At 53.8% G+C, this 11,076-nt stretch overlaps 1 protein-coding gene across 1 annotated transcript in view; it reads left to right on the top strand.

Moving 5' to 3' along the window:
• Positions 1-11,076, top strand: part of WDR90 (WD repeat domain 90) — a 31,879-nt gene that overhangs the window by 1,661 nt on the left and 19,142 nt on the right. Inside the window, exons 6-18 of the mRNA XM_009886276.1 lie at positions 9-66; positions 1,299-1,422; positions 2,705-2,772; positions 2,870-2,979; positions 4,026-4,256; positions 4,871-4,939; positions 5,559-5,669; positions 5,779-5,924; positions 6,222-6,279; positions 7,834-7,952; positions 8,135-8,296; positions 9,563-9,690; positions 10,813-10,929. Of these exons, the coding sequence (XP_009884578.1) occupies positions 9-66; positions 1,299-1,422; positions 2,705-2,772; positions 2,870-2,979; positions 4,026-4,256; positions 4,871-4,939; positions 5,559-5,669; positions 5,779-5,924; positions 6,222-6,279; positions 7,834-7,952; positions 8,135-8,296; positions 9,563-9,690; positions 10,813-10,929 (1,501 nt within the window). The remainder of the gene's footprint in view (positions 1-8; positions 67-1,298; positions 1,423-2,704; positions 2,773-2,869; positions 2,980-4,025; positions 4,257-4,870; positions 4,940-5,558; positions 5,670-5,778; positions 5,925-6,221; positions 6,280-7,833; positions 7,953-8,134; positions 8,297-9,562; positions 9,691-10,812; positions 10,930-11,076) is intronic.

Below are 11,076 nucleotides of genomic sequence, written 5' to 3'. Positions count from 1 at the left end.
GCGTCAAGCTCTGCTCCAACCTGCTGGTGAAAAACCTCTGCACGAGCGACTTAGTGTTCGACCCAGGTGAGGAGCTGAGATCTCGGGGTGGCCTCTGGTTTCTCTTGTGACTTCAACCCAGCCGGGATGGAACCGTGGAGGGGTTTAAAGCGGCTTTTCTCCCCCTCTACTCTGCTCTTATGAGACACCCCCCCAGCAATACTGCATCCAGCTTTGGAGTCCTCAGCATGAGGAGGATGTGGACCTGTTGGAGCGGGGTTAGAGGAGGCCCCGGAGATGCTGGGAGGGCTGGAGCCCCTCTGCTGGGAGGACAGGCTGGGAGAGTTGGGGGGGTTCAGCCTGGAGAAGAGAAGGCTCCAGGGAGACCTCAGAGCCCCTTCCAGTGCCTAAAGGGGCTCCAGGAGAGCTGGGGGGGGACTCTGCATCAGGGAGGGGAGCGATGGGATGAGGGGGAATGGGTTTAAACTGGAAAAGGGGAGATTTAGACGAGATATTAGGAAGAACTTCTTGGCTGTGCGGGTGGTGAGCCCCTGGGGCAGGTGGCCCCAAGAAGCTGTGGCTGCCCCATCCCTGGAGGTGTTCAAGGCCAGGTTTTCCAGCTGTAAAACTGAATTATAAAAGTAACATTCAATATCTTACTGAAGTTAGAAAATTTATTTTCAGGGAAAAAAATAAAGGTGTTACCAAACCTCACTTCTCTGGGGGCTGTGCCTTGATCTGCCAGAAGAGCCTGTGGGGTTTTTTTTGTCTCGGAAATCTTCCAGTGTACTGTTTTTAAATCCACCTGCTCAGTGTGGGCAGAGATGCTTTGGTCGTAAACCTTTGTTTCTGCCTTGCTTTTTTGGGGGGCTGGAAATCTGCCCGAACCGACTGGCTTGCCGGAAAGCATCAGTGAGGAAGGAAGTTGTAGGTGCTGCTTTCAGATTCCTGAACCTTGTTACGTCTTGAAGACTTTCATGAAGTTAAAAACGGCAGGAAGGAAAGAAGACGAGAAAATGAGAAAAGAGCCTTAACACAAATCACATGAAACTGCTGAAACACTGAATAGAATTGACTCTTGAGCCTGGGGGATTTATAACTCGTACCGAGGGTTCTTTTTTTGGAGGTTGAGGGTTTGGGGAATATTCCCCTGCAAAGGGGTGTTAGTTTGTTACAGACCTCGGGGTTGTAATCTTTTTCGGGTGTTCTCAAAGAGGGAAGGGGTTTGTGCCCGTGTCCCGCAGGGAACGGATGATGTCGGTCCGCTCCGCGGGTCTCGGAGAACTCACGTCTCTTTATCTTCGTCTCCGTGCTGCCAGCTGTGACCTTCTCTGAGGCCCGCCAAGCCGCCCTGGCCTGCCGCGGGGTGGCTCCCATGCCGCGGGAAATGGCTTTCCCTGTGCCGAAGGGAGAGAAGTGGCACGACCTCTACGACTACATCAGGTACGGCTGCTCCCGGCTGCGCTTGAACTGCCGCTCGGAGACCTCCCCCTTCCCCGGGGAAAGGCAGGACGGGTAACGCCTCTTAAGGAATGAGGGATCCAAATAAACCTGGGGCTTGAGTGGAGACATTTTGGTCATCCCAGCTCCAGCATTTAGGGGTCGTTAAGGCATCTACCCTGGGCTAAGCTTGATTGCGCTGACTGTTGTGGTTTAACCCCGGCCGGCAACTCGGATCACGGAGCCGCTCACTCATCCCTCCTTCCCCCTCAGAAGGATGGGGAGAAGAGGGAGAAAGGGAGGGGAAAGGGAAAAGGAAAAAACTCGTGGTTTGGGATAAAGGCAGTTTAATAGAATAATAATGGAAAAGGATAATAATAATAATGGTAAAAGAATATACAGGACACAAGTCACTCTCGCCACCCAGTGAATTGGCACCATCCCGAGCAGTGATGGCGAGTGCTCTTCCCCCCCGGATAACCCCATTTTATGTACTGAGGGTGATATCTGCGGTATGGAATATTGGCCATTCTGTTGTTCCATCTATGCTCCCTCTCAGCTTCTACGGGAAGCTTAAAAAAAAATCCTTGAAAAAATGTAAGCATCACCTGGCAACAATTAAACCAACACGACATTCCTTTCATACCAAACCTGAAACTCAGCAACCGCTAGAAAGACAATGAACTCTATCCCAGCTGAAGCCAGGATACCAACGGGTGATATTTTGGGGCAGGAAAAAGGCTGTAGAGCGCTCCCGTGCCTGGCTTTAACACCAGTCCTCTCTCTCAACGATCCCTTGCTGGGCTTGCTCCCCTGGCTAACTCAGTGTAACGCAAGCCTTCCTTCTGTCCGCGCTGTTCACGGGAGCGCTTCAGCCTCCTGTGAAGTTCAAGGGTAGTTTGAGACGGGGGCTGCTGAGCTGTGATGGGCCGTAACGCCTCGGGCGGGAGGCAGACATAAGCGTACCTTCCTCAGCTTCGCTGCTGGGCTTCCAGCGGTGGGGAGATCTTTGCCAGAGAACCGTGGTGGTCAGAAGTTGCAGCTCGTCATAGTCAGCGTGGCCTGAAGCGCGCAGCACCGAGCTAACCCCTGGGAAGTAATGGTGTAGATCAGACCTGGGAGACGCTTTAGCATCCCTGTATTTGTGGGGAGGAGGGGGCAAAAGGGGGAATATTCTAGGAGACAGTGAAGAGGTTTTTGGGGCAGGCAGTGAGTTACCATGTGAGGTTCCCGGGTGCCTGTGCAGCAGGCCGATGACGCGGCGCCTTCCTCTGATTTTGCTCAGGTTCCCATCCGAGGGGTCCAAGGTGCCGTACGACTCCATCCAGAAGAGCTGTCCCCATCCTGCGGCAGGTGGGCAGGCTGGAGACAGCGGCCCAGGCTGTGCCACCCCGGGGTGGATGCCCCTTGGGTTTCCCAAAGAGCCCGACCCGCTCCTCATGTCACCCAGGTGGCCAAGTCTCTGAGGACCCCGTCCGGCAGCTGCCCCAGCTGGTGACGCTCACCAAAGCAGTCCGTGACCGCCTGTCCCTCGTCCACCAGATAACCAGTCCCAAAGCTGTGAGTGCACCGTGGAGGAGGCTGCAGCTTCTTCCCTTCTGTCTCACATGGAGTTTTCCCCCACCTCTTGTCTTTGGGTTCTTTTATATAGGACGTAGAAGCTGCTTGTTGTCATTCGCAGCTGATCCGGGCAGGTCAAACCCCCGATCTGGGCATGGTCTGTTGCCCACAGCCCCGCAGTTAATGACTGGGTGGCTCAGGCTGGCGGAGCGCAGAGCAGACACAAGATAAATGCCAAGTACCTTGTAATCTCCAGACATCTGTCCTCCCTGTCTCACCTGAGGCGCAAGACATTGAGGGGTGATAAATCAGAAACAATACCTGATAGGTAAATGAGTCCCAAAACAGTGTAAACCAGAATATGGATGTTGGAAGCACTGGAATTCAGGAATTGACCTGAAAGAGCCTCAGAGAAGGGGGGAAGAAAAAAAAAAAAAAAAAAAAAAAAAAAAGTCGTGTCTTCAAATTATAGATAGGAAAGGAGGGCTGGAGACTAAAGAACTCGATGGGTGCCCTCGGGGAGCAGAGCGGCGTGTGCGGATTGCTGGGACTGCGGGCAGCCGCCCTCACCGCTGATTTCCCCTTCCCTGCTGGTGGAGATGCAGGAGGTGGTGATGGGCTTTTGGAGAGGGGGCTGGGGAAAACCATCCCTCTCACGCTGTGGAGAGGAAGAAAATGAGCAGCGGGACCACTGGTCTTAACTGGGATGCACCGAGCTGGCAGACCAGGCACTTATAGCTTCCCCTGCTTAGTGGATAGAGGGCAGCTCTTCTTAGAGGGGCTGGGTCTCTCTTGGGGCTCTGGTTTGCTGTCTGGAGGGGCTGAACTCTGCATGGACAACACTGGGAGTGTAGGGAGACTTGCTGGTACATGGGCAAGCTACGTACTGATAGGGATGTTCTCCCTCTGTGTTACTTCATCTTTGCTTGTAGTGCTGTGAGCAGTCACTCAGGAGAGATGCGGGTGTCTCCCTGTCCGTGGAGTGCCCTGGGTGGGAGGCACTGGGAGGAGGGCTGATCTCTGTCTGAGGTTTTGCTCTTTCTCAGATGCCGCGTCGGTGTCCTGCAATTGCCAAAAGCATCCCTGAGGTTCACCTGACAGCCCCAGCGCCTCCGAGAGCCGTTCCTGCTGGGGACCAGGAGCTTGAGAGGAGCCAGAGACCGCACAGTGCGGGGGACGCTGGGCGGTCACCGGCAGTCAGGGACGGTGGCATCCACGTGTACGCTCACCAGAGGACCGAGCGGACCATCCGAGCCATCCACCCCGGCTCAGAGGAGGTGGGTGAAGCGCCGAGGATTCACAGCCGCCCAAGGGTGGCTTTGGGGCGCTTACGGCTCATGTTTGCAAGCCCAGCAGAGGGAACGCATGCTTCAGGCTGGACTTTCCGTTAATTCTATGGAGTGCTTTTGCCAGCGTTAGTTTTTCTGAGTAGCAGTTCTCCTTTCCATTAGTACCTTACTTGCCTTGAAAGAGGGACCCTGTGTTTGAATGCGCTGTCCTTAAGCCAATAACGTATGTTTACTAATTTGCCCAGAGCATGTGCGGGAAGGGCCCTGGACCAGGCGTGCTGTCCGGCAGGAGAGCCTCTGCCTGCAGGGTAAGAGGCCAGACCTTCCCGCACCATCCACCGGCTCTCCGGGCATCGCCAGGGCGCTGGGAAGGGCTGGCTGCCACCCCCCAGCCTGGCTGGGAGAGCTGCTTAACGCTGGGAAGCCCCAGCTCCTCTTTCCTTCCTTCCAGATTGGACTTCTCCCATGTTAAATGCTTTAAAGCCATCCCCTTTACGGGAGAGAAGCCAAAGGAGCGATGGGGATGGAGGGGCACCGTGGTCAGAGGACCTCGGTCCTGCTCTAAGTGCGACGGTGCTGTCTGTTGGTTTTTTTTTTTTCAGATGCTCTTACCAGATCCCATCCTGAAACTGAGAACAATTATTGGCTTCGGAGGTTGCAGCACCAAATGGGTCAGTAACTCAGATGGTTTGGGGAGTTCATGTGTCATCGTAGACTGAATTTTCAGAGGTGTTAAAAGCAGCTGAGTGCCACCTTCCTGCACTTCTTGGTAGGGAAAATGACCCCAAAGCAGATGGGCAGGAGCTTACGTTTGTACATGGCTCTTCTGCTGTTACAATGGTGAATTAGAAATTATGGGGTCCCTTTAGATCTCCTGGCCTCTGTGTTTTAACATGTTAAAATTAGAGCCACTTTCTGTGGCTGTGTTTTGGGTTGTCTCCATGGGGCACTGTGCCTTGCAGGAACCTGGCTCATGGTCTGTGTTAGGGTAAAGAAAGGGTCGTTTTGGTTCAGCCAGTTCAGGGCTCTGCCAACAACATGATTTTCCTTCTACCTGCTGTTCGTGTAGTAGAGATGATCAGTAATGGTAAATCCACTGAATTGAGTAGGATGTCGGCTGGGCTCTTGGTTTTCCTTTGTGAGTTAGAAGAGTATTTGTATGGAAGAGCATCCTCGCACCTGCACACATGCAGCAGATCTCCCGGTGAAGAAATCTCCGCAGGTCCAGCCTAGGACCTGGGGCACCTCTGGAGGATCTGCAGCCCTCTCATTCCCCTCTCGGTCCTGCAGGCGCTGTGGACTCGCAACAACGCTGCGGTGGTCTACCCCTGCCATGCTGTTATAGTCACCCTGCAGATCCGGACCGGAGAGCAGAGGTTTTTCCTTGGACATACGGATAAGGTGAGCGTAATTCTTTTTACACAGCTGTACAGCAACGCTGTGCTTCCGCCCCAGATGTACCCTCGGTCCTAGCTGTCCTCCAAAGCCTCTAACCTGGTGCTTCCCGCAGGTGTCAGCGCTGGCTTTCAACGGGAACAGCACCCTGCTGGCTTCCGCACAGGCTGGTCCCCTGAGCGTGGTGCGCCTCTGGGACTTCCCGACGGGCAGCTGCCTCTCGGTGTTCAAAACCCACGTCCGCTCCCTCTTGTCCCTGAGGTGGGTTTCAGCCTGGGCGCAGGGCTGCGTGCAGGTGGGCTGAGTGGTGCAGCACGGCAGCTTTTCCGTGCTGTTAGTGCGTGATAAACCAGGGGTGAATTAGAGCTCTCCTTCAGCTGCCCGTGTTTATCGCCGTGCCTTGCTGGCAGCTGGCCCAGAACAGCCGATACGCTGCCAGCTCCCTCCTGAGCTTATCCCTGGGGTCTTGCTGTCTCCCCATAGCCTGAACTTGTCTCCTTTTATTCCCCGCTGAGGGGTGGAAGGAGCTGCGTTTCACCAGGTGGCCTCTTCTTGCAGCTTTTCCTACAGCGGAGCCGTTCTGTGCGGTGTCGGAAAGGACGGGCACGGCAAAACGGTGAGAATTTGGGTTTTGGAGTGTTCCCTGCCCTGCAAAGATGGCTGTTCTCCAGATTACATAGTTATTTTGCAGACAAACCTCTGCTCACGGCTTTCTTAGACGCGTTCTTCACTGTAGTCAGAGGAAGATCCCTTTCTCACTAGCTGCTTAGAAGATGCTTCCCTTCTACCCGATGCTTGCAAGTGTTCGCACACACGATCCTTGGCTGCAAGCAAACAAATCCTTTCGGAAGGAGCCCAGGAGACCTCCTCAGGTTGAGCTTTGGGGCTCTTTCTGTCCCTGGTGTGGTCCCTGCCGGAGCGATGAAGGCGGTTGTGTGATTCTGCCTGCGTCCTGCGGGGATCGCCGCAGGCTCACGCAGAGCGTTGCCGCCCGCCTCCGCAGCCGTTCTGGCCCCACCGGGCTGAGGGCGGCACCTGTTTGTGTGGTATTTCGAGCTGGAAAGCTTGCAAGGATGTAGTGGAGGAATGGGAATTGAAATGGGAAGCTCAGCACTGACTAGACCCCAAAAGAAAAACCTTTTTTTTTTTTTTTTTGTTTGTTTTTTAATGGCATTTAGGGCAAGATGCGAGGTTTAATCTTTCAGTTCTGAGCATCACAGGCACCGCTGCTGGGCACCGAAGCTGCCGCCCACTGATGTAGCTAAGGGATGACGCAGATCCCATGTGTAGCAGTCAAAAATAAAATTGTTCCATGGTCCCACGGGGGGTTTTGCTTTAGCGGTGGAACTGTTTTCACCCACCAATCCCTTATTGACGATCACCAGCAATTAGCTGTGCCATCCCTAACCGGAGGAAAAACCAAACAGCGCTCTGTTGGGTTTTTTTCCTGGCACGCGGCGGCGGTCCATGATCTGGCGAGGGGAAGGGGGAGAGCTGAAACTGGGGAGGGGCGATCAATAGGGCAAAAGCAGGATGGGAGAAGGTGGGGTGCTGGGGGCTGGCCAGGAGCACCTCTCCCAGGGCCTCAGCTCATCCCAGCATCCGAGGTGATGCTGGGTCTGTTTTTAACACCGTTCTGAAATGCAGAGCATCAAATCACCTGTGTTTCTTCACCCATCTCCTCCTTTCCTTTGGGGAAAGGGTTGGACTCTCTTGCCCCTCATGTTGGGCACCATGACCACTCAAACCTGCACCAGAGCAAAGCGCGGCGAGAGCCGGTGCGGCCGGGCACAGGCTACCTCCAGCTCTCGCCGACCGGCTCAGCCCCGGTACAGCTCTTATATCTTGGCAGACAGAGTTCCCACTCCTCTGTGGATTGTCTTTCCAAGTCTGAGCCCTGTTGTCAGGCAGCCCTGGGATTTAGAACCTATAATTATGGATGCCAGACAAGTATACTGTCATTAAGCTTTGCAAAGCTGTTGGACTGTCCTAAACCCTCTGTGCGAGACCGTTTTTCTTCCCCCGCTTCAATTCTGTTATCGATACTTTGTGCCCGGCTCCGGGGCAGGCTCCTGTATCCACAGCTGGTCAGCGGCTCTGATGAAAAGCTCTTTTGCTGCCAAAGTTTCCACGTTTGAGCAGTTCTGACCATTGTTTCTTCTTGCTTCAGATGGTGGTGGTGTGGAACGTTGCTCAGGTGACCCGTGGAGGAGAAGTGGCCCTGCTTGCCAAAGCGCACACGGATGTGGACATCCAGGCCTTGAAGATTGCTTTTTTTGATGATACCAGGTAGCGTGCAAAGAAAAGAAATCAAAAGTATTGGTTCTGGCATGGCTGTGAGGGGGATCGTGGTGCTGCAGCCATCGCTGTTCTCGGTCCTCGCTGTCAGGCGGTGGCCTCTGGGGCAATGACCTTTCCCCAGGGGGTTGGAGCATCCTGCCCTGGTCCTCACGCAGTCTTTCCTGGGACAGGATGGTGTCGTGCGGCCGGGACAACGTCAGGCTGTGGCGAGTGCGGAGCGGAGCGCTGCGCTCATGTCCCGTCAGTCTGGGCGAGTACCATTCCCTGGAGTTCACCGACCTGGCCTTCGAGGAGGGGCACGCTGCCGAGCGGGAGCCGGAGGACCGCACGCTGTAAGGGGACGCTGGGATCCGCTGTCACCCATCCCTGGTGGGGAGGGGTGCTCTATGGCTCTCGGCTGCCTTTAGCATCCTCCTTCCCCCTCCTCCGCTGGTGCATGGCATTTTGCTTGGGTTTTGCCAGCAAAATAGAGGTGCCTCTTGGAGCTGGGAGATCCCCTCCCCTCCTCAGCAGAATTCGCTTCCCAAACGAGATTTGGCTGCTTGCAGGATAGCCCAAGAAATGGGTCTTTCCTCTTGCCATACTGCTGTTTTGCTGTATTTAGTGAATCTCTTCCTAACCTGAGGCTTGTGGTTAGCTTCCTGTTGGCAGCAGGAACAGTGTGGTACGTAAGGACACGGAGCTGTTGGAGTGGGGCCAGAGGAGGCCCTGGAGATGCTGGGAGGGCTGGAGCCCCTCTGCTGGGAGGACAGGCTGGGAGAGTTGGGGGGGTTCAGCCTGGGGAAGAGAAGGCCAAAAAGGGGAGACCTCAGAGCCCCTTCCAGTGCCTAAAGGGGCTCCAGGAGAGCTGGGGAGGGACTTTCTCCAAGGGCATGGAGTGACGGGACGAGGGGGAATGGCTTCAAACTGGAAGAGGGTGGGTTTAGATTAGGTATTAGGAAGAAATTCTTGCCTGTGCGGGTGGTGAGCCCCTGGGGCAGGTTGCCCCGAGAAGCTGTGGCTGCCCCATCCCTGGAGGTGGTCAAGGCCAGGTTGGGCGGGGCTTGGAGCAACCTGGGCTGGTGGGAGGTGGCCCTGCCCAGGGCAGGGGGTGGCACTGGATGGGCTTTAAGGGCCCTTCCAAACTAAACTATTCTATGATCCTATGAACTTCTTGCATATAGACAGATACACACCTTTTGTATTATTTTATTTTAATCATCAGAGCCAGACATTTATTGCTACCACATACTGTTCCACAAAGGCAGAGCTGTCGGCTCAATGGCCCTGCCTTCCCCCAGGCTGTGTCCTGTGCCCAGGAGAGGTTTCTTTCTGAAGTCTATGCCGGGCTTTTACCTCTTTTTGCTAATTAATGTTTCAAAAGGGACAAGAAATAAACCGAGAATCTCTGACTTGGTTGTAGATTTGTAGGGTAGCACATGGGAAGGTGCCCTTGGACACCTCGTTGACCTGTTAGGTTACTGTGAACCAGAACTGCTTTCCATCAGGCAAAGAGTTTAGCGGGTGAACCAAGGTGGGTTTTTACTAAACCACACCGGCACAGCTTCTCTTAACCCTGGGGTGCCAGCGCAGGGGGTCTCTCTCTTTCTCCTCTACAGCTTTGTCTGCAGCAAGAGCGGCCACGTCCTGGAGGTGGACTACAAGAACGTCTGCATGAGGAGCGTGCGGCGGCTGCTGCCGGCACAGCCCCGGGGTTGCCAGCGGCAGGACAAGGCAGGCGACGCAGGTAGGAGTATCTGCAGGCAGGGACCAGCCAGGGGAGCGCCTCAACCATCCTCGGGGGCAGAAATGAATTCAGACACATCTCTGGTAAAATCAACCAGCGATTTACCTACTGCTAAGGATTATTTTTGGTTGATTAGATCATTGCTAGCTATTCGCCTCTTAAGCACTGCAAATAATCTTCCTTAGTACAGCAAAGTATCATTTTAAGAAAGAATTTTAGCATTTAAAATGCTGATTGCACTTTCAGAGAAACACTACTTTTAGAAACATGAAACAAGGTCTTAATTGGCTGATGGGAATCTTAATGTAGAGATGGAAAAAGAGCTAAGCAGACCAACGAAAACGATGAATTTGGGGATTTTTCATTATTCAGCCTGTGCCGAGTGGTTGGGAAATCTTTGTTGCCGTATACTAAGTAGTGCAGCTTTCAGCTCTTCCATTAATTTTAACAGCGGGAAGAATTCACTTTCAAGTGTGATTGCTCTGATATCTTAAAACTTAGTGCATAGTTTGCTTTGGCAAATTGAGCTAATTAATCTAGAGCGTGCCCCTTTGAGAGGTATGGAACTCCAGTCCTCACTTCGTGGGCGAGAAAACGTCCAAGGGGAGATGAAACAATGTCCTTGGGTGTCCTCCTGGTAGCAGTGCTGCCTCTCGCCAGTGCTTTGGCTTTATACCTGAATCAAAAAATCCCAGTTTCAGTAGATCTGTATTCTCTCTCCCTTCTCGCTATGCTGCCGAGAGGCTTTGAGCCGTGGAAATAAAAGGGATTTGTATTTCGGGCAGTTAATCTAGGAAATCTCTGGCCACAAGATCCTGTTAAGCCAAAAGTATGGCAGGGTTTAAAAAGTGGTATGATTTTTCTGTGCCTGGTGAGAGGAAGCAGAGTCGCACGGTGGTAAAGAGGACTGGAAAGGGACGGGGACTGTTTTGAGTCCTGAGAAGGGCCAGCTGAGACTCTCACCCTACGCTGTCGGTCACCATGGGATTCTTGGCTGCGTCTTCTGAGCCTTCAGCCACTGGTGTGGGTGGACCATTGGACTCAGCTCTCGGATGGGGAAACCCTCAGTTTGCGTTTTCTTCTTTGAAGTGTACGAGGTAGCATTGTTTTTTGGGTTTTCAGGCCCTGGGATCGCTATAAACAGTATTAGCTTCTCTTCAACCTTCTGCGCCACGGGTTCAGAAGACGGCTACCTGCGGCTGTGGCCACTGGACTTCTCGGCTGCGGTCTTAGAGGCAGGTGAGTAGAGGTGGGACGGGTGCTTCTGAGCTCCACGGGTCCATCAGCCTGCTGCTGTGAGGCCAAAGCTCCGCTGCCACGTCTCCTAAAGCAATTCTCATGCACAAAGGCTTCTTTTATGCCTGTTGTCTCTACGAGTGGCTGGCT

Source organism: Charadrius vociferus, unplaced genomic scaffold (assembly GCF_000708025.1).
Source record: "Charadrius vociferus isolate BGI_N301 unplaced genomic scaffold, ASM70802v2 scaffold980, whole genome shotgun sequence".
Taxonomy (NCBI): domain Eukaryota; kingdom Metazoa; phylum Chordata; class Aves; order Charadriiformes; family Charadriidae; genus Charadrius; species Charadrius vociferus.
Note: the sequence above shows the minus strand (reverse complement) of the source record. Positions and strands in the feature narration are given on the sequence as shown.